The 23,159-nt window shown below is 50.0% G+C and overlaps 2 protein-coding genes and 1 long non-coding RNA gene across 15 annotated transcripts in view; 2 read left to right on the plus strand and 1 right to left on the minus strand.

Moving 5' to 3' along the window:
* LOC132207190 (histone H3-like) overlaps positions 1 to 23,159 on the plus strand; it is a 913,943-nt gene that overhangs the window by 116,238 nt on the left and 774,546 nt on the right. The window lies entirely within an intron of this gene.
* The window catches only part of LOC132207166 (Fc receptor-like protein 3), an 86,456-nt gene continuing 75,921 nt past the window's right edge, over positions 12,625 to 23,159 (minus strand). For 6 of the 13 annotated variants that reach the window (XM_059642356.1, XM_059642351.1, XM_059642348.1 and 3 more), the window contains 2 exons: positions 22,042 to 22,166; positions 12,625 to 14,375 (listed from right to left, as the gene is read on the minus strand). In XM_059642356.1, coding sequence (XP_059498339.1) covers positions 14,213 to 14,375; positions 22,042 to 22,166 — 288 coding nt within the window. In that variant the 3' untranslated portion in view covers positions 12,625 to 14,212. Of the gene's footprint in view, positions 14,376 to 20,746; positions 22,167 to 23,159 lie in introns of all 13 variants that reach the window. The other 7 variants (XR_009443345.1, XM_059642353.1, XM_059642352.1 and 4 more) reach the window with 7 other exon arrangements.
* LOC132207279 (uncharacterized) overlaps positions 18,473 to 23,159 on the plus strand; it is a 61,428-nt gene continuing 56,741 nt past the window's right edge. Inside the window, exon 1 of the long non-coding RNA XR_009443415.1 lies at positions 18,473 to 18,635. This is a non-coding gene — a long non-coding RNA (uncharacterized LOC132207279). The remainder of the gene's footprint in view (positions 18,636 to 23,159) is intronic.

A 23,159-nucleotide genomic window follows, 5' to 3' on the forward strand; every position in this document is an offset into this window, starting at 1 on the left:
AACCATTTCTTTGTCCCTTTTAAATTCCCCTGTTTTTGTCAGTAGGGGATCTACAAAGCAGATGGAGAGAGGATGTTTCCTCATGAGGGATGACCTAAAAATGAGAAGTCGTTGTTTTAGAATAAGGGGCTGGAGCAGAGTGAAAACAGAGATGAGGAGGAATGGCTCCTCTCAACTGGGGGAAGGGGAATGGGAATCTGTGGGAATCTACTCCTCCCCCAACGAGAGGGTACAGTGGATGCCAGGAGACTGAATAAATTAAAGGAGTCAGGGAGATTTTTAATCAATGACGGGTTAAAGGGAGCAGGGCAGGAAAGCAGAGTTGAGGTTGAGATGAGGTCAGGCGTGATTGCGTGGAACGGGCGAGCAGGCTTCCAAAGGGGTAAATAGCCGACTCCTGTTTCTAGCTCTTATTTTCCACTGAGCCAGTGAGGAGAGACTGGTCAGTACAGGCACAATGATTTTCAACATTGTCGCCCTTTGCTGTGTGTCTGTGGTTGCCTGTATATGAGCTTACATCTATTCTACATTTTGTTCCAATTCTATGCAGAACACAACTGCTCAAGTTTAGTCGTAACATTCATCGCCTTGTAACCTTGCTCATTTGACAGCGGTGCAGAATAAATGTACAGCAATAATTTCATCCCTGCTACAATTACTCACTGGGAACCAATGCCGAATGAAGGGGTGACAGTATGAGGAGTGAGGAAACAAGAAATTGGTGAGGCCACATTTGCAGTATTGCATACAATTCACATTGCCTTCTCTCGGAAGGATGAGGTTACACTGGGAGGGGTGCAGAAAGATTTATGAGGATATTGCCGGGACTGGAGGGTTTGAGCTGGGAGGAGATGTTAAATAAACTGGGACTATATCCCTTGGGGTGTTGGAGGCTGAGGGATGACCTTATACAGGTTTATTAAATCATGAGGGACACAGATAAGGTCAACAGCCAAGGTCCAAAACCAGAGGGCATAGATTTAAAGTGAGTGCACAAGATTTAAAAAGGAGCTGGGCTGCAGCTTTTTCATGCAGAGGGCGATGTGTGTATGAAATGAGTTGCCAGAGGAGGTGGTTGAGGTGAGTATAATCACAACATTTAAAACACATTTGGACAGGGACATGGATAGGAAACTTGAGAGGAATATGGACCAAATGCAGGAAAACACAACGAATTGAGTTTAGAAGCTGGGTTGGCATGGACAGGTTGAACCGAAGGGTCTGTTCCCGTGCTGTATGGCTCAATGCCTCATGATCTCTTCTGAAACTGGGGGGGAGGGGGAAATGTAAGCTGTGCTGAGGAGACAAAGACGAAATGAACAATGAGGATTTATTTGTGGTGCCACAATCTGGTGCCATTTCAATACTTTCCGAAGAAAGAGATAAAGCTTCGTTCTGCTGCCTCCAGCATGAGCTCTGAGCTGGCTGACCAGCGATATCCATGCTGAACCCCTGCACTCAACCCACCAGGCACGGCTGCCATCACCGGTTCTTCAGCAGCCACAGGATGCTAACTCTGCGCCCACCACAATCAGAACATGCCACCACGCCAATAACCGGGAGCCTCCACTCTGGGGCTACTGCAACCAGGGGACCCCAGTTCCAGGCCTCGTGCAACCAGGGAACCCCAGCTCCGGGCCTAGTGCAACCAGGGTTCCCAGCTCCAGGCCTCGTGCAACCAGGGGACCCCAGCTCCAGGCAAAGCGTAAGCAGGGAACCCCAGCTCCGGGCCTAGAGCAAACAGGGAACCCCAGCTCCAGGCCTAGTGCCACCAGGGAACCTCAGCTCCAGGCCTAGTGCAACCAGGGAACCCCATCTCCAGGCCTAGTGCAACCAGGGGACGCCAGCTCCAGGCCGAGTGCAACCAGGGGACACCAGCTCCGGGCCTAGTTTAATCAGTGAACCCCAAGCTCCGGGCCTAGTGCAAACAGGGAATCCGAGCTCCGGGCCTAGCGCAACCAGGAACCCCAGCTCCAGACTAAGTGCAACCAGGGAACCCGAGCTCCAGGCCTAGTGTAACCAGGGAACCACAGCTACGGGCCTAGTGCAACCAGGGAGCCCGCTCCGGGCCTTGTGTAACCAGAGACCCCAGCTCCAGGCCCAGTGCAACCAGGGAAACCCATCTCCAGGCTCAGTGTAACCAGGGGACGCGGCTCCAGGCCGAGTGTAACCAGGGACCCCATCTCCAGGCCTAGCGCAAGCAGGGAAGCCCAGCTCCGGGCCTAATGCAAACAGGGAAGCCCAACTCCAGGCCTAGTTCAAACAGGGACCCCAGCTCCGAGCCTAATGCAACCAGGGAACCCCATCCACAGGCCTAGTGCAACAAGGGGACGCCAGCTCCAGGCCCAGTGCAACCAGGGGACGCCAGCTCCAGGCCCAGTGCAACCAGGGGACGCCAGCTCCATGCCTAGTGCAAGCAGCGAACCCCAGCTCCAGGCCTAGTGTAACCAAGGACACCATCTCCAGGCCTCGTGCAACGAGGGGACCCCAGCTCCAGGCCTACTCCAAACAGGGAACAACAGCTCCAGGCCGAGTGCAACCAGTGAACCCCAGCTCCAGGCCTAGTGTAATCAGGGAACCCAAGCTCCAGGCCTAGTGCAACCAGGAAACCCAGCTCCGGGCCTAGTGCAACCAGGGAACCCCAGCTCCAGGGTTAGTGTAACCAGGGAACCCCAGCTACAGGCCTAGTGCAACGAGGGACCCCAGCTCCAGGCCTAGTGCAAACAGGGAACCCCAGCTCCGGGCCTAGTGTAACCAGGGAAGCCCAGCTACAGGCCTAGTGCAACCAGGAACCCCAGCTCCGGGCTTAGTGCAACCAGGGAACCCCAGCTCCAGGCCTAGTGCAACAAGGGGACGCCAGCTCCAGGCCCAGTGCAACCAGGGGTCGCCAGCTCCAGGCCTAGTGCAAGCAGGGAACCCCAGCTCCAGGCCTAGTGTAACCAGGGACCCCATCTCCAGGACTCGTGCAACCAGGGAACCCCAGCTCCGGGCCTAGTGCAACCAGGGATCCCCAGCTCCAGGCCTAGTGTAACCAGGGAACCTGAGCTCCAGGCCGAGTGCAAACAGGAACCGCAGCTCCAGGCCTAGTGCAACCAGGGAAACCCAGATCCAGGCCTAGTGTAAACAGGGAACCCCAACTCCGGTCCCAGAGTAACCAGGGAACCACAGCTCTAGGCCTAGTGCAACCAGGGAGCCCGCTCCGGGCCTTGTGTAACCAGGGACCCCAGCTCCAGGCCCAGTGCAACCAGGGAACCACAGCTCTGTGCCAAGTGCAAACTGGGAAGCCCAGCTCCAGGCCTAGTTCAACCAGGACCCCAGCTCCGGGCCTAATGCAACCAGGGAACCCCATCTCCAGGCCTCGTGCAACCAGGGAACCACAGCTCTGGGCCGAGTGCAACAAGGGACCACAGCTCCAGGCCTAGTGCAAACAGGAACCCCAGCTCCGGGCCTAGTGTAACCAGGGAACCCCAGCTCCAGGCCTGGTGCAATCACGGAACCCCAGCTCAAGGCCTAGTGCAACAAGGGGACGCCAGCTCCAGGCCCAGTGCAACCAGGGGTCGCCAGCTCCAGGCCTAGTGCAAGCGGGGATCCCCAGCTCCAGGCCTTCTGTAACCAGGGACCCCATCTCCAGGCCTCGTGTAACCAGTGAACACCAGCTCCGGGCCTAGTGTAACCAGGGAACCCCAGCTCCGGGCCAAGTGGAACGAGTGAACCCCAGCTCCAGGCCTCGTGTAACCAGGTAATCCCAGCTCCAGGCCTAGTGTAACCACGGAAACCCAGCTCCAGGCCTAGAGTAACCAGGGAACACCAGCTCCCGGCCTAGTGGAACCAGGAACCGCAGGTCCGGGCCTAATGCAACCAGGGAACCCCATCTCCAGGCCTAGTGTAACCAGGGAACCCCAGCTCCGGGCCTAGTGTAACCAGGGAACCCCTGCTCCAGGCCTGGTACAACCAGGAACCCCAGCTCCGGGCCTAGTGTAACCAGGGAACCCCAGCTCCAGGCCTGGTGCAATCAGGGAACCCCAGCTCAAGGCCTAGTGCAACAAGGGGACGCCAGCTCCAGGCCCAGTGCAACCAGGGGTCGCCAGCTCCAGGCCTAGTGCAAGCAGGGATCCCCAGCTCCAGGCCTTCTGTAACCAGGGACCCCATCTCCAGGCCTCGTGTAACCAGTGAACACCAGCTCCGGGCCTAGTGTAACCAGGGAACCCCAGCTCCGGGCCAAGTGGAACGAGGGAAAACCAGCTCCAGGCCTCGTGTAACCAGGTAATCCCAGCTCCGGGCCTAGTGTAACCAGGGAAACCCAGCTCCAGGCCTAGAGTAACCAGGGAACACCAGCTCCCAGCCTAGTGGAACCAGGAACCGCAGCTCGGGGCCTAGTGCAACCAGGGATAGCCAGCTCCAGGCCTAGTGTAACCAGGGAACCCCAGCTCCAGGCCTAGTGTAACCAGGAACCCCAGCTCCAGGCCGAGTGCAACCAGGGAACCACAGCTCCAGGCCTAGTGTAACCAGGGAACCCCAGCTCCGGGCCTAGTTTAATCAGGGAACCCCAGCTCCAAGCGTAGTGTAACCAGGGAACCCCAGCTCCGGGCCAAGTCGAACGAGGGAACCCCAGCTCCGGGCCTAGTGTAACCAGGGAAACCCAGCTCCAGGCCTAGAGTAACCAGGGAACCCCAGCTCCCGGCCTAGTGGAACAGGAACCCCAGCTCCGGGCCTAGTGCAACCAGTGAACCCCAGCTCAAGGCCTAGTGTAACCAGGGAACCCCAGCTCCGGGCCTAGTGCAAACAGGAACCCCAGCTCCAGGCCTAGTGTAACCAGGACCCCATCTCCAGGCCTAGTGTTACCAGGGAACACCAGCTCCAGGCCTAGTGTAACCAGGAACACCAGTTCCGGGCCTAGTGCAACCTGTCACCCCAGCTCCACACCTAGTGCAACCAGGGAACCCCATCTCCAGGCCTAGTGCAACAAGGGAACGCGGGTTCCAGGCCTAGTATAACCAGGGAACCCCAAGTCCGGGCCTAGTGCAACCAGGGAACCCCAGCTCCAGGCCTAGTGTAACCAGGGACTCCATCTCCAGGCCTAGTGTAACCAGGGAACACCAGCTCCGTGCCTAGTGCAACCAGGAACCCCAGCTCCAGGGCAAGTGCAACCAGGGAACCCCAGCTCCAAGCGTAGTTCAACCAGGGGACACCAGCTCCAGGTTTACTATAACCAGGGAACCCCACCTCCAGGCCTAGTGTAACCAGGGAACCCCAGCTCCAGGCCTAGTGTAACTTGGGGACACCAGCTCCAGGCTTAGTGTAACCAGGGAAACCCAGCTCCAGGCCGAGTGTAACCAGGGACCCCAACTCCGGGCCTACTGCAACCAGGGACCACATCTCCAGGCCTAGCGCAACCAGGGAAACCCAGCTCCGGGCCTAGTGCAAACAGGGAAGTCCATCTCCAGGCCTAGTGCAACCAGGGAACCCCAGCTCTGGGCCTAGTGCAACAAGGGACCCCAGCTCCGGACCTAGTGCAAACAGGGAACCCCAGCTCCAGGCCTAGTGCAACCAAGGAACCCCAGCTCCAGGCCTAGTGCAACAAGGGGACGCCAGCTCCTGGCCGAGTGAAACCAGGGGATGACAGCTCCTGGCCTAGTGCAAGCAGGGAACCCCAGCTGCAGGCCTAGTGCAACCAGGGAACCCCAGCTCCTGGCCAAATGTAACCAGGGAACCCCAGCTCCGGGCCTAGTGCAACCAGGAACCCCAGCTCCAGGCCTAGTGTTACCAGGGAACACCAGCTCAAGGCCTCGTGTAACTCATGAACACAAGCTCCGGGCCTAGCGCAACCAGGAACCCCAGCTCCAGGCCGAGTGTAACCAGGGATCCCCAGCTCAAGGCCAAGTTTAATCAGGGAACCCCAGCTCCAGGCCTAGTGTAACCAGGGAACCGCAGTTCAGGGCCTAGTGCAACAAGGGACCCCAGCTCCGGGCCCAGTGCAACCAGGGAACCCCAAATCCAGGCCTAGTGCAACCAGGAACCCCACCTCCAGGCCTAGTGCAACCAGGGAACCCCAGCTCCAGGCCTAGTGCAACAAGGGGACGCCAGCTCCTGGCCTAGTGTAACCCATGAACACCAGCTCCAGGCCTTGCGCAACCAGGAACCCCAGCTCCAGGCCTAGTGCAACAAGGGGACGCCAGCTCCTGGCCTAGTGTAACCCATGAACACCAGCTCCGGGCCTTGCGCAACCAGGGAATCCCAGCTGCAGGCCTAGTGCAACCAGGTAACCCCAGCTCCTGGCCTAATGTAACCAGGGAACCCCAGCTCCGGGCCTAGTGTAACCAGGAACCCCAGCTCCAGGCCTCGTGTAACCAGGGACCCTATCTCCAGGCCTAGTGTTACCAGGGAACACCAGCTCCGGGCCTAGTGTAACGCATGAACACCAGCTCCGGGCCTAGCGCAACCAGGAACCCCAGCTCCAAGACCGAGTGTAACCAGGGATCCCCAGCTCCAGGCAAAGTTTAATCAGGGAACCCCAGCTCCAGGCCTAGTGGAACCAGGGTACACCATCTCCAGGCCGAGTGCAACCAGGGAACCGCAGCTCTGGGCCTAGTGCAACAAGGGACCCCAGCTCCGGGCCTAGTGTAACCAGGGACCCCACCTTCGGACCTAGTGTAACCAGGGAACACCAGCTCCAGGCCTAGTGTAACCAGGGAACCCTACCTTCAGGCCTAGTGTAACCAGGGAACACCAGCTCCAGGCCTAGTGCAACTAGGGGACGCCAGCTCCAGGCCGAGTGTAACCAGGGATCCCCAGCTCCAGGCAAAGTTTAATCAGGGAACCCCAGCTCCAGGCCTAGTGGAACCAGGGTACACCATCTCCAGGCCGAGTGCAACTAGGGAACCGCAGCTCTGGGCCTAGTGCAACAAGGGACCCCAGCTCCGGGCCTAGTGTAACCAGGGACCCCACCTTCGGGCCTAGTGTAACCAGGGAACACCAGCTCCAGGCCTAGTGTAACCAGGGAACCCTACCGTCAGGCCTAGTGTAACCAGGGAACACCAGCTCCAGGCCTAGTGCAACTAGGGGACGCCAGCTCCAGGCCTAGTGCAACCAGTGAACCCCATCTCCAGGCCTAGTGCAACCAGGGAAACCCAGCTCCAGGCCTCGTGCAACCAGGGAACCCTAGCTCCAGGCCTAGTGCAACCAGGGAATCCCAGCTCCAAGCTTAGTGTAACGAGGGAAACCCAGCTCTGGGCCTACTGCAACCAGGGACCCCATCTCCAGGCCTAGCGCAAACAGGGAACCCCAGCTCCGGGCCGAGTGCAAACAGGGAAGCCCAGCATCGGGCCTAATGCAACCAGGGACCCCATCTCCAGGCCTAATGCAACCAGGGAACCCCAGCTCTGGGCCTAGTGCAACCAGGGAACCCCAGCTCCAGGACTAGTGCAACCAGGGAACCCCACCTCCAGGCCTAGTGCAACCAGGAAATATCCGCTCCGGGCATACTGCAACGAGGGAACCCCAGCTCCAGGTCCAGTTCAACATGGGAACCCCAGCTCCAGGCCTAGTGCAACCAGGGACCCCCGCCTCCAGGCCTCGTGCAACCAGGCGCCCTCGCCTCCAGGCCTAATGCGACCAGGCGCCCTCGCCTCCAGGCCTACTGCTACAAGGAGTCTCCACTCCGTCCAACTGCAAACCGTGGACCCCAGTTCAACAACTACCACCGTGAGGGCACTCTGTCTCTGGACCTACCAAAACCAGGGGCTTCCACCAAGGCAATAACCAGGAGACCGCGGCTCTGGGCCTCGCACAACCAGGAGACCCCGGCTCTGGCCCTTCCACCTCCAGGAGCTGTCACCATGGCGATAAACAGGATTCCCCATTCTAGGCCTACCACAACCAGGGGACCCCAGCTCAAGGCTTAGCACAACCAGGAGACCCGAGCTCAGGCCTACTATAAATGGGAAACCCTGGCTCCAGGCCTACCACAAATAGGACATCCAGGCTCCAAGCCTATCACAACCAGGAGCTGCCATCGAGGCAATAACCAGGCGTCCCAGTTCCGGGCCTACCACAACCAAGTGTCCCTGGCTCTGCTGCCACCTCACCGATGTATAGGGTCCCTGCTCTGGGCTTACCACAACCAGGAAACTCTGGCTCCAGGCCAAGCCGCTGCCTTGCCAAGAGTCCCCCCTCACTCCAGTCACTCTCCTCTGTGATGTTACCTTCTCTGCTGCCGACAGGAAGAGATGAAGAAAAAGACAAACAGGGTAAGGAAAGGAAGGAAACAGCCACCTGAAGCAGAAGGCACAGGAGCCCGAACACTGCCTACCATGCTGGCATCGCCATCTTGAATGTGCGAGTGTTTTATCAATATGTATCTGTCAGGTTCTGCTGTGTGAAGGTATGAGTTTAGTCAGTGATCTATAGCACTCAGTTTCTGCAATGGGAATGTGTGAGTGCACTTATTAACCTGTACCTGCCCATCTCCGCTGTGTGAATATGTACTGTAAATGTATTTACAAATCTCTCAATGTTAGTTTCTACTGTGTGAATGTTTGACTGCAATTACCAACCTCTGCCTGTCAGGCTCTGCTGTGTGAGTGAGAGTTTAGATCTCAATCCATTCATGTTCGTTTCAGCTATGTTGATCTTGAGTGAGGTTATCTCTCTGTAACTGCCAGTTCTGCACTTTAATGTGAGAGTGTGGTTATCAATCTCTGATTCTAAGCTCCACAGCCCTACACATCCAGTTGTGAGTGGTGGTGGAATACTAAACAACTTCAGAAATATCCCAAGCTCAATAATGGAAGAGCCCAGAACATCAGTGCAAAAATTAAAGCTGAAGCATTCACACCAATCTTCAGGCAGAAATGCCAACTGGATGATCCGTCTTGGACCCGTCCTGTGGTCCTCAGCATCACATCAATCAGTTCTCAGCCAAGTGAATTTGATTACTGAAGACTGGTGCTCCAGAATTTGCAGCACCTCAAGCCAAACTGTTCCAGTAAACCTACAGCACTGGTGTCTAACCAACAATATGGAAGATTTTCTGTACACAAAGAAGGAGGACAAATCCAATCTAACTCATCAGTTTCCTCTCAATGATCAGGAAAGTGATGAGAGGTGTCATCAACAGTGCTATCGAGCAGCACCTTCTCAGCAACAACCTGCTCAGTGACACCCAGTTCTGCCAGAGCCACTCAGCTCCTGACCTCATTACAGCCTTGGTTCAAACATGGACAAAAGAGCTGAATCCCACAGGTGAGGCGAGAGTGACTGTCCTTGACATCAAGGTAGCATTTGCCCGAGTGTACCATCAAAGAGTTCTAGCAAAACTGGAATCAATGGGCACTGGAGGCAAATTCTAGTAGTTTGACCAATTGGGGCGAGAGTGAGGCCATGTTCCTTGGGATCTTGGATGACTGATCCCATTTCCCCTCACCATCAGGTCAGATTACCTGAAGGCGCTGGGAATATGGCTTGTAGGTTGTGTTCAAAAACCTGGGAGTTGCACATTGCTGAGGGGGGGGCGCAGAAACTCTGTATGTCTGCATGTTTCTCCCTATGTGTGCCTCTATCTCTGTCTCTGTGTCTGTCTGTCTCTTGCTCTCTGTCTCTTTCTTTGTACTTCTTTCCCTGCCACATTCTTTCATCTCTCCCTTCTCTATCCCTGTCCCTCTATCGCTCTGCCTCTCAATCTCTCTAATGGTTTCTCTCACTCTGTCTCAGCCTTTCTGTCTCACTCTACTCACTGTTTCTCCATCTCTCTTGCTCCCTCTGCCTATCACTTTGTCTTTCTGTCTCTTCCTCTATTTGCATCTCTATCATTGTCTCTTGTTCTCTGTTCTTTCTCTCTCTCTCACTCTCAGTCTTCTTTCTCACTGACTCCATCCCTCTCATTGCTTCTTTATTTCATTCACTCACTCTCTCCCTGAATCATTCTTGCCCTCTGTCTTTCTCTCTCTCTCTCTCTCTCTATTTATCACTTTCTCTGTCTTTCTTCCTCTATCTCTCTCTGTCCTCCTCTCTTCTCTCTCTGTCCTCTATTTCTCTTTCTCTCTCTGCCTGTCTGTCTCTCTCTGTTAGTCTGCAACTGTCTTGGTCTGTATCACTCCTTGACGGTCTCTCTTGTGTTCTCTGAGTCTTTGATTCTCACCCTTTCTCTCATTGCCTCTATCTCCCTCTGTCTCTACCTCATTCTGCTTGTCTCATTCTCTGTCTTAGTCGGTCTCTCTCCCCTTACCCCACTTTCTCTCTCTGTCTCTCTCTCTCTCTGCCAACTCCCTCAGTCTGTCTCCATCTCTCCTTTCCTGCCTCTTTCCCTCTGACTCATCCTCCTGTCCCCGGACCCTCTTGCTTTAATTGACCATGGTGTGTGAACGTCTTGTGTTAATCTCACATCCAGGGATTGTTTAATGAAGATATAATATTTCAAAATCCCAATATTATCTTACTATTGCATATTCCCTCGTGACTGTGTCAATGCCTGTGTGTGTGTGTGCACAGTTAAGCATGTGAGACCAGGGGGCCAGCACCCTGTATGTAAAAAGTACTCATATACTCTTGCACGTAGATTAGTGACCATGATTCTGTGGATTCTTAGCGTCAGCAAATAGTAGGAGTATGGGCTGCCAGTTATTCCCAAGGAATGGCACGAGGGAAGTGAGGAAGCCTTGCTGAGATTGTGCAGGAGACATGGACACCATGAACCGAGCCAAAACGGCTAACAGATAAATGTGGCAATTTACAGATATTTTCAGAGTGAAGTGAGAAACAGACATACACATACTGACCAAGGAGCAGAGAGTGGCGGAAAGATACTTAGATTTCCAGCAAGTTTCACATCTGCTCAGTCTTTGATTTAAAAATTGAACATGTTCTTGGCAAAAATGATTTGAAAGGTAAGCTGTGAAGGGGGTGTAAGGGGTATTCAAATGGAGCGATGTGGAGATGGTCAGTGAGTGTGTAAAGCATTGTCTGACGCAGTATAAAGTGGGAAGTGTGATGTTGTCAGGAAGAACCAATAAAGGGAGTTTAATTTAACCGGGGTAATGTTGCATGACTCTGAGGTACAGAGTGCTCTGGGTGTCCTGGGATATCAATCACATTGAGTTTGTCTGCTTGGGTAGTGAGGGATTAGGAAGGCAAAGGGATTGTTTTCTTTTCATTCATTGACAGGATGTGGGCATTTATCCTGAATTCCTGTCTGTCCTTGAGAAGATAGGAGGGAGCTGTGTTATTGAACTGTTGCCCTTCATAAAACTAGTATTTTTTGGAGAAAGAGAATGTGCAGAAATTAAACAACTTCTCTGTTCCTGCTCCCAGTTTAATGTTGGTCAATTTAGTTCCTACTGAGTTAGAGACTGGAATTTCATTGATGATCTCAATGTGTTTACATATCACCTAACCCAAAAGGGAGTGAATTACAGACTGTAATCTAATTGAGAGGTTCAGAGGTTTTAGATTAGCGTAACACATATTGGGGACTGAGTTATAGTTTGGAATCTGGTAGAGGTATTTTGGGATGGTTTCTATATAGACTAACAGGTACGAGAGAGTAAGTTACAGGTGGAAGTATAATTGAAGGGCTCAGGGTAGTTTACATAGAGAATATCGACACCAGGAAAAAAGTTACAGACTGGAATCTAATTGAGGGGATGATGCATTTATCGAGAGACCAACAGATACTGAGGAGTATTACAGACTGGAATATCATTGAGAGATTTGGTTTAGTTTAAAAAGAGAATAACAGGAATCTGGGAATAGAATTCTGACTGGTCTCTAATCGAGGGCTTGGATTTGTTTATACGTGGAATAACAGATATCCAGGAGTAAGGTACAGATTGGAGTCTAATTGAGGGCTTTGGTGTGATTTGTTTTTGAATAACTGATACTCCAGAGTACTTTACAAACTGCAATTGAATCGAGGAGTTTGGGGGTGGTTTATATGGAGCATAACAGAGATCCGGGAATAAGATACGGACTATTTATTAATTGAGGATTTTGCGTGGAATTACAGATATCTGGGAGTGAGATATAGATTGGAATCTTAACCAAGGTTTCACAGTGGTTTATGTTTAGAATATCAGATTCCTGAGAGTGAGTTACAGACTGGAATCTCATCAAGGTGCTTGGGGTAGTTTATATTTAGAATGAAAGATGCATGGAATTGAGTTACAGATTGGAGTCTAATTAAGGGGTTTCAGGTGTTTTACGTTTTGAATAACAGATCCTGAAGAGTGAGCTACAGACTAAAATCTTATTGAGGAATATGTGATTTATATATAAATGTGTTTCAGACTGGAATCTCATTGAGGGGTTTTGTGTGCCTTACATTGGAATAACATACACTCAGGAGTGAGTTGTTTTCAGGAATCTTATTAAGTGGATTGGGGTGATTTATATATGGAATAACAGATACCTGGGAGTGAGTTACAGACTGGAATCTCAAAGAGGGGTCAGGAAATTTATGTACGGAGCAACCAGATAGGAGAGGAGCAAAAACAGGGCAGAAAGTAGCCACCATAGACCAACTCAAAAATGACCAACTGGCATCTGAGGACGTTTCCACAGTCTCTGAAAGGCACTCCCACAGTGACCAACAGTCAGAAAAGGACAGAAAAATATTTAGATTTCCAAACAGCATCAGATCAAGACTGTCTTTATTGTTTAAAAACTGACTCAGCAGAGACAGATCAGAAAGTAAATTGTGAAGACGTTATATGCTGAGCTGTCTGCAAAACACAGGTCAAATCATAGGAAGCCAACCTGCTTGGTCAGCCAGCAGCTAGGAAGACGAATAGTGTGTTCCCAGATTTTACCAGGATTATGTAGGATGTTGAGGTTAAACCATCATATTAATATAGGCCTACAGTGAAAAATTAAATGAGACGTGGGATCAATTTCTTTTGCTGCAAGCAGTTCCAAAACTTTTTACATGCAAAGTCGTTAAATACACTATTTTCTTGACTTCCCACTTGCCTTCTTTGAACTACATCCCCATCTGCTTTCCCGATTCACTGAAGATATTAATATTGTTTCATAATTTCATTACCATAATGGTTAGTCCCCATGCTGCCTATCTGGCACTGTCTCATTTATCTTCAGTCCAGTATAAATACAATACAAAAAACAAACACAAAGTTCCATCCAAGAGCTTTGTATATTTTCAGGGAGACTGTTCTATTTAATTTGTAGAAATCACAATTTTAACTCACCACAAGTCACAAATACTTGATTTTGGGACAAACCTCACGACATCGGATTCATAACTCTGCAACTGATCCTGAACAAGGTCACGCGCACCTACAACCCAGTGGCGAAGCTATTACAGTTTTTGCATATTCAAGTCTCTCAGGTATCTGAAGCTGGCAAAGTAAAGCAGGCATTGCTGAAATGTTACATTGTCTCAGGAATTTCCTGGCGTCAAGTTCTGGAATTTTCCTTTCATCAGCTTGAAACAACTGTCTTCATTTCCTATCTATGCAAAGAGAATTCACATTTTTACAATGTCGGAATGTGTGAATGAAAACAGCTTTTGATATATTTCCCCCCTCCCTTGCCGACACAATTTCAGATCCACTTGAGCCAGACAAATATTTTAAGCTTGTTCACTGATGCCATTTGATGTTGGTACAGCACTGACATTGACTTTACAAATAGGGGAGTAAAACAAGGAAGAACAGTGACAGCAATGCAGTTTGAAAATATTAAACAATGCTCCTGTACTAGCCTCAAAGATTCTCTGACTCTGAAATCCCCGGCGCACAGAAAGCTGGGCAGATCATGGGGACAGTCTGTTGTAGGATTTTCCTGCTGTCAGCGTGATTCAAACTCTCTCTCTCTCTCTCCAAGCTCTCCACTCACCACACCATATATTTTCTCCTATGTCTTCCTGTCCTGTGCTTATTGCAGCTATTTCAAGTTTGACTTTCCAACTTCTACTTCTTATCCACTTATGGGATATCCCGGCAGAGTTTAAATCCGTGTCCCAGTCACAGGATTGTGGAGAACAAGGGAATTTTGCACAGGATGTGTCAAGTTGGTTAGTTAGTGAGGTTTTGAGCTCACGAGTCGTGACTGAAACATCTTTCTGGGTGTGCGCACTGCTGAAGCTAATGTTAAATGTGTCAAAACAGCCCAATCAGCAAAGCAAAGGTTACAATGGCAGTAAAAAGGCAGAATGCTCTGGACATTAGAAACCATGCAAAATTCCAGACAGTCAAAACAAGAGCTAGGAAAATTCTGAGACGCAGTAAAATTTTAAAATATAAACATGCTCATAGCCACGTAGCTGATACCTTAAATCACTCCGAGCTTCTCCAAAAGTGAGACTTTGCAGCAGAGCGCAAAATGCCTTTAACCGCAAAAACCACACTTGGTTGATGGTGGCTAAACTTAAAAATAAATAACATATTAGTAAATGTCATAAAAAGATTGGTGTATTGTGTCGCTGAGGCTTATGATCAAGATGTCATGGGACAGTCAGGAAACATGACTTATATATAACAATGTAACGAACTGCCAACTTTAGCCTCGTCTTGCAGGGTCACTAGTAACCCTGTTTACTGCCTCTCCTTGCATGCAAGCAGCAAACTCGTTAATGTTCAACAAACTACCGCCTGAAGAGTCATTTCTCCGACAGTATTTTCTTAGAGGTTCCACTGAGATGGCAAAGCCTCTGGCTCGAGGCATGGGCCTAGATCCCGCGCCTCACCGGTACCCGAACCAGCCGCGGTATATAAAAGGGAGGGAATGTTATCCCGTTTGGGGCTTGTTTCACCGTCAGGTTCGAGGTTATGTCCTCTGTCCAAGTACGGGGTAAGCCACAAACGGCTACGCGTTGGGGGAGGGAAGGTGTTGAAGTTATGACTGAGAATTCAGAAGGAACTCCAGAAGACAAAGTGAAGTCTCTAAAGGAATAAGGGAAAAAGGACTCACAGTTTAGAAGCTTTATTTCTATGAGAGGATATGAGTCCCACCTCCGTGAAGTGATGTGAGCAGTTACTTCTATAAACATGAGAGAGGAAAAGTCGTCCCCGGGAGGTAATGGCCGGTTTGCCTCTGCAAGAGGGTTGGAGCCCTCTCGGTGAGGTGCTGCAAGTCCCAGGCACTGTGAGGGTTTAACGTTTCCGGAAATCTGACTGGCTATAAATGTCAGAGATAATGGGAACTGCAGATGCTGTAGAATTCCAAGATAATAAAATGTGAGGCTGGATGAACACAGCAGGCCAAGCAGCATCTCAGGAGCACAAAAGCTCCTGAAGATGCTGCTTGGCCTGCTGTGTTCATCCAGCCTCACATTTTATTATCTTGGCTATAAATGTCATCTTACTTCGCGAAGTGATCACGATGGGGAACAGTATCTCCAGTGAGACAGACCCACAAAAGCGGACACCATTGGCTTTTTGTGCATTTACTCAAGTTTATCGAAAAATGGGTGACTTGGAGGCAGAAAACGGAAACGCCGTTTCCCTCCGGCGGCACTTTTAACTGCGATCGCTTGAAACAATTAGGTGTGATTTTGAGTCAAAGAGAAAAACAAAAGAGGAAAGAAGGGTCTCGGTCTGAAACGGCAGCTTCCCTGCTCCTCTGATGCTGCTTGGCCTGCTGTGTTCATCCAGCTCTGCACCTTGTTATCAGAAATAATGACGGCCTGGGACTAAATAAGAACTGTGCTAAAACGATGATTTGCTCGTCAGGCTGGACTGAGAGCTGACACTGATGATGAAGTACAGGCCCGTGACTGGGATGACTGTCAGACCTGGTCCAATCGAAATACAAACAGGACGGACACGTCCATGGTCCATCTGCCCCTCTCACAGATTCCAGTCCTCATTCCCAACCCCCCTCCACCACATTATTACTCCCCCCCCCCACCACCAACAAGTCCTGTACCACGTAACCAACTCACTTCTACCGCCGGTACCGGGGGCAACACCAAACCCCGTTATTTCGGGAGTGAAAATGTTTCTGGCCCTATTTCAAAACATTCCCGTTCCCAAACTGGAAGGGGAGGTGCACCGGCTCCCCAACTGTCCATGCGCACATTCCCTGGTCTAGATGGCCAACCAGGCCAGGCCGAGCGACCTTGGACCCCCTTCTGAACTACGGGGTATTGTTGAAACTTTGCCACACCTCCCAAACAAAAAAAAATAGCAATTTTGCACAAGTGCCATAAGCCACACGGAGGGGATTTAGATCTTATGATGGATGCGTTGCCTCGGAACCAACAAACGGAGCCAGGTTAAAGCAAAGTGTGACTGGCCAGGGGACCCTTATGGTTAAGCTCATTTGAGACAACTTTGGGAAGATTTAAAAAAAAACACTTAGCTGAGAGTTTTCCATGAACTGTTAATTGGGCAGAAATTCATAATACTTTACAAAAGGTTGATGAAGATGTCGGCGATTGTGTTGAACAGCTCCAAACTGTTTGTGAACAGTGTTCCGGAATTGAAGGAGATGCGGGGACACCTGCCCTTGTCAGTATTATTGTAAACAGGCTGCAACTTGGTATGAAACAGATGTTTTGTACTTTGTGTTGGATGGGAAGCTAAAAATCTGTATGTGATCCGGAACATCTTGCAACGTGGCCAGCGCCAGTTACTAAATGCAACAGCAGAAAAATAAGGAGAAACCCGATCGGATCCTTATTGCTGACGACCACCCCACAGGCCTCCATGGGCTAATAAGGGTCGGGGTCGTGGCCAAAAATGCCCAAGAGAGTCAGATGGCCCTTGTTACACATGTGGCCGCATGGGACACTGGGCTCGGATGTGTAAAAGTGACCTGATGTCCCCGAGAATCCTGCGCCTTTCTCCGTTTCCAATTCTTTCTCTAATCCCACAGCACATCTACAACAGCCATAAGGATGTCACTCCCAGATACAGGATACATCTTTACTTTTGTCCTCCCAAACTCTCCATTGCTTCCCCCGAGGGAATCACTCATTCCAGTTGCTGTTAATGGGAAATTATGGACTTTTTGGTTGACGTTGGAGCGACATTTTCCACTTTGAAAGCTTCCGATTTCCCTGCCATACCAAGGACTGACAAATCAGTCCGAGCTGTGGGACTAACTGCTCGGCCGGTTTCTAAACCTGTTTCAGCAGCTGTTATATGCGATGTTCAGGGCCGGACTAGGGAGCACCAGTTTTCACCCGCAGACCAAGTTCCTTGCAACTTCCTGGGCCCAGTCCTACTGTGTAAGGTGGCTGTTTGCTCACTTGTACTCCCAAGGGCATTGAGTTACATGTCCCGCCAGAACCATTTGCCGATGCTCAAGTACTCCTCCAACAAGCCGTCAAGGTTTCATGTCCCGTTGCCTGGTGCTGGGATATACCCAATAACTCCCTTTCTCAGTCGATGCCTCGGACGCTTGGAACTAGCTCAGGTACAATCCCACTTACTATCCCACATCCCAGTTGTTACTCGAGGGCATCAGTATCTGCGTTGTACAGCATATTATGGTCCTGGTGAAGATCAGGATTGAGGCGAGAACAACAAGATTGCTGAGTTCTTCTTTCCGATTGCTTCTGATCGATATATTGAAAAGGAAGCCGTTACTCTCTCTATCAACCTTTCCCCCCACTGCCCGGGCACTGTATAACCAGCCTCCCCTACCCCTCACTGTCCCCTCAATGTGGCACACAGATTCGAAGCGAGGGACCTGCGTTGTATGATTTCTAGACTTCAAACGCAGGCTGCCACAAACTGTCTGCCGAATGATGATGATGATACAGTCAAAATCCTCACCCATCGATCACTACGACTCGTGTTCCTTCCTCCTGATAAACACATTTTGACAACTAGATTAGGAGCATCACACTGTCGCCTCCCTCCCTCACTGTCGTTCGCTGTTTGACCCCCCAATCCTGCCACCCTTCTGCCCACGGAGGGTTACGGGGAACCCCACGGTTGCGAATTTGTCGCTCAGTCCACCCACCCTCCCAAGACCTGATTTCCAAGATTACCGGCTTCTCAGCCCTGCCTTTATATATTATGTGGACGGTTCCGGCTCGCCTTCTCCCACTGGGGGCCTTCAGGCTGGATCTCCCACCTGTAACCGTCACCAATCAGTGCAACCTCCCTCTCCATGTTCAGCCCGGGCTGCGGAACTGTTTGCCCTTTCCCCGGCATGTGTCCTCGCTGAAGGGAGAACGGCCTCTATTTTTACCGACTCCCGTTGTGCTGTTTGGGGGCTGCCCGTCACTTTGGCAAGCTTTGGGAGTCACGGGGTTTCCTCACTTCTTCAAGAGCCTCTGTCAAACACGCACTGCTCATTCAAAGCCTCCTGAAGGCGAAACAACTTCCCTCTGCCTTGGCCATTTTAAAATGTCCTGCCCAAGTTAATTCCATTGACGATGTGCCCTCGGGGAACTCTCGGGCCGATCTCGACAGTCGAGGGACGGTCTGGGATTATGGGGCGCCTCTGTGTCACCCTCACTGTCCCTGACACTTCCGTTCCTTCTCTTGCGGATATGATAACTTTACAGTCGGAATCCAGTTCCGCTGATCTATCATCTTGGCAAGTTGCAGGCTGCTCTCAAACGGCATGGCGGCTTTTGGGTCTCCCATGACCAGCCGTGCGGACGTGCCCTCTGCCTTGCTGCCCCGGCTTGCTGGCATTTGTCATCACTTTCCACTTGCGGAAGGCAGGTAGGCATGAACATTTTTGTACTGCAGACCTGGTATGCGCCAGGCTTTGCAATAATAGCTGAAAGATAAGAGCTAGATGCATGATCTGTCAAAAAATGAATACAGGGAAAACACTTACTGCCAAGCTTCCATCACAGCCCCAGCCATGGGACGCTTTTGTACACTTGCAAATGGAATTTATATACAAATGCCCAAATGCATGGGCTTTAGCTATGTGTTAGTTATTTTAGATGTGGTTTCCGGGTGGGTAGAAACTTATACTCATCGGAAAAATGATGCCACAACAGTTGATAAGGAATTTTACAGGACTTTGCACCCCGATTCGGAGGACCAGAGCAAATCCCAAGTGACACTGGTCCATAATTTACCAGACAAGTAATTAAGGAGCAATTTAAGGGATTGCAAATTGAACACCATCTGTCATGTGACTATCACCTTCAGTTCTAACAGGGACGGGAAAAAGGCACAATGGAGACTGAAAAAAACAAAATAGCAAAATTGTGTGCGGAAACTGGACTTGAAGCGGCCTGAGCCACTGCAGATGGCTCTCATGTTATTGCGGCCCAGTCCTAGTTGGAGAACTGGACTGTCTCCTCATGAAATTATAATGGGAAGGCCGATAAGATTGTCAGTAAACACCTTTCTGTCAGACAGGTGGGCATCCATCGCATGGATGAAACCTTATCCAACTGTTGCATATTCTTGCCTCAATCTCTTGAAGCCTTCCGTTCACAGTACGGGCCACACTGTGTGGCTTCTTCGAGACATGGGAAGAGACCCTTTGATCCAATACCTTAATGCTGACTAGATATCCTAAAGTAATTAGATTAGATTCCCTACAGTGTCGAAACAGGCCCTTCTGCCCTTGGAGTCCACACTACCCCTTGGAGCATCCCACCCAGACCCATCCCCCTATAACCCACACACCCCTGAGCACTACGGGCAATTTAGTATGGCGGATCCACCTCGGCTGCAGATCTTTGGACTGTGGTAGGAAACCGAAACATCCGGAGGAAACCCACGCAGACATGGGGAGAATGTGCAAACTCCGCACAGACACTTACTTGAGGCGAGAATCGAACTCGGGTCCCTGGTGCTGTGAGGCGGCAGTGCTCACCACGGAGCCACCGTGCTGCCCCAAATCTAGTTCCATTTGTCAGCTTTTGTCCAGTATCCCTCTAAACTCTTCCTATAGATGCCTAACCCCTCCGGATGCCTTCAACTGTTGAAATTTTACCAGCGTTCATCACTTTCTCTGGCAGCTCATTCCATACAAGCAACACCCTCTGCGTGAAAAAGTTGTCCCTTAGATTCATTTTAAATCATTCCCCTGTCACCTTAACCTCTGCCCTCGAGTTTCGGTTTCTGCTACTCTGGGGAAAATACCTTGGCTATTCACCCTGTCTATGCCCCTCATGATTTTATAAAGCTCAATAATGTCACCCCTCAGCCTCCGAAGCTTCAGGGAAATTAGTCCCAGCCTGTCGAGCTCTCCCTATAGCTCAAACCCCCCAAACCTGGCAACATCCTCATGAATCTTTTCTCAACCCTTTCAAGTTTCACCACATGCTTCCTATAGCAGGAGACCAGAATTGAACACAGTATTGCAAAAGTGGCCTCACAATGTCCTTTTTCACTGCAATGTGACCTCCCAACTCCTATCCTCAATGTATTGACTAATAAAGGCAAGCATTCCAAATGCCTTCTTCACTATCCTGTCCACCTGCAACTCCACTTTCAACAAACTATGAACCTGCACTCCAAGGTCTCTCTGTTCAACAGCACTCCCCAGGATCTTACCATTAAGTGAATAAGTTCTGCCCTAATTAGTCGTTCCATAAAACAGCACCTCCCATTTATCTAAATTAAACTCCATCTACCACTCCTCAGCCCATCTGACCAAGGTCCCACTGCACTCAGCAGTAATCTTCTTGGCCGTCTACCACATCACCAATGTTAGTGTCATCTGCAAAGTTACTAACCATATGTTCGCATCCAAATATTTTATATAAATGGCAAAAATGGAACCAGCACCAATTCTTGTGACACATCGCTGGTCACAGGCCTCCAGTCTGAAAAGCAACCCTCCACTGCCACCCTCTATCTCCTACCTTCGAGCCAGTTCTGCATCCAGATGGCTAGTTTTCCCTGTATTCCATGTGATGTAACCTTGCTGACAAGTCTACCGTGAGGAAACTTGTCGAATGCCTCACAGAAATCCATACAGATCACATCCACTGCTCTGTCTTCATCAATCCTCTTCGTTACATCTTCAAAAGACTCAATTAAGTTAGTACAACATGATTTCCCAAGGACAAAGCCACATTGACTATCCCTAATCAGTCCTTGTCTTTCCAAATACATGTAAATCCTGTCCCTTAGGATCCCCTACAACAACTTGCCCACCACTGATGTCAGGCTCACTGGTCAATAGTTCCCAGGCTTTTTTTTAACCACTTTTCTTGAATGGTGGCACCACTTTATCCAACCTCCAGTCTTCTGGCACCTCACCTGTGGCTATCAATGACACAAGTATCTCAGCAAGGGGCTCAACCGTCACTTCCCTACCTTTACACAAACTTCTAGGGGATGTGTGATCAGGTCCCGTTCTGAAGTATTGTGTGCGGTTCTGGTTGCCCTGTTATAGGAAGGATATTATTAAACTGAGAAGGGTGCAGAAAAGATTGACAAGTGTATTACAGGGAATGGAGGAATTGAGTTATAAAGAGATGCTGCAACTATTTGCAACACTTTGAAGATTGAGAGGTTATAGAGGTTTATAATACCTTATAGGGTGGGGAATGTTTAGACTAGGGAGCATACTTTTGAGGTGAGAAGAGACAGATATTAAAAAAGACATGAGGGCTACTTTTTTACAGACTTGTTTAAGTATGGAATGAACTTCCAGAGGAAGTGATGGATGCGGGTACACTTATAACGTTTAAAGGACACTTGGATAAATGAATGAATAAGAACCGTTTGGAGGGATATGAGCCAAGCACAGGCAGGAGGGGTGAGCTCAGTTTGGGAAGTTTGGTTGGCATGGACAAGTTGGATCAAAGGGTCAGTTTCTGTGCTGCATGACTCTATATGAGGCAGCAGTCCATTGTTACATGGCTCCAAAACATGAGGATTTAGAATTGGGTGAAGATGTTAAACCATAGCTTTGGGCAGAAGACATCCTGTTCATCTACAGCTACTGAGGGTTAGGGATATGTGCACAGCATTTGGGGAACTAACTGCATTCTAGAATGAGAGAACAACCAGGTGCCATTTCTCTGATGTGAAGTTCCCATGTTGATTTGGTCCATTCTTCAGTTGAAGATGACAAATGAACAGACCCCTGCCTGCCACCAGAAGGAACTTCTCTTCCTCATCAGCAGGGGCAGCAGATCTCTGTGACTACCTCCTCTGAAAGTTCTGGTAGATGGACGAGCCATTTTCTTCCTCCCCTCTGGCACTCGCCTCTTGGACCTTTGGTGTTTCAAGGTGCATTAATGATGCATAAGTCACACGACTGTCACACTCCTGCTGCAAGGGAACAGACATTGTCTTAATCCAAGGTTTATTGCACTTTCTGACCATTTCTGTAATTTCCCTTGAACAAAGGGGCTGAAGGACAGAGCATATAGGAGCAGGAGTAGGCCATTCACCCCTTCCAGCCTGCTCTGTCCATTCAGTGGGATCATTCAATTCAGTCCCCTTTTCTCCACTTTCTTCCTTAAGCCCGCTAAGTGCTCTATTCAACTCCTCCTGAACAATATTCAGTGTTGTGGCCATGACCACTTCTGTGGTAGAGAAATCCAGAGATTCTTCACTCTCTGGGTGAAGACTTTTCTCCCCATCTCAGCCCTAACCATCTCCTTCAGACCATCACCCCTTGGTTCAAGACAACCCCACCCCCATCTCCGACCCCACCCCCACCTCCACCTCCACCCCCACTCCATCATTGGGAACATCCTCCTGGCTTTACTGTCTTAGAATTGTACAGGTTGCTATGAGATCCCTCCACCCCATTCTTCTCAACTCCAGTGAATATAATCCTAATTGATTTAGTCTCTCCTCATTCGTCAGTCTTCTTATTTCAGGAATCAGTCTGGGAAAGTGAGGAAGGGAGTCATTAAGTTTTAAAAAAAGAATGAGCAAGAATGAACCATTTAGGACTACATTCTCATTTTGAGAGCGAACTACTCTACTATGAGCCTGGGTTCACATGGAAAACCAGACTGGGTACAGATTGCCTTCTGTCAAGGACATTCATTTTTTAAAAATATCTATTCATCGATGTGGGTGCCACTCATTAGGACAACATTTTTTGCCAATTCCTAATTGCCCAGTGTACAGTTAGGAGTCTACCACTTTTCTGTGGGGTATGGAGTCACATGTAGGCAAGACCAGGTAAAAATGACAGATTTCTTTCCCAAAAGGACATTAGTGATCCAGATGTGGTTCTCCTCTGGTGATGGTCATCATTAGACACCGAATTCATGACTTTGATTAATTCAAATTCCACCCTTTGCCATG

Source organism: Stegostoma tigrinum, chromosome 44 (assembly GCF_030684315.1).
Source record: "Stegostoma tigrinum isolate sSteTig4 chromosome 44, sSteTig4.hap1, whole genome shotgun sequence".
Lineage (NCBI taxonomy): Eukaryota > Metazoa > Chordata > Chondrichthyes > Orectolobiformes > Stegostomatidae > Stegostoma > Stegostoma tigrinum.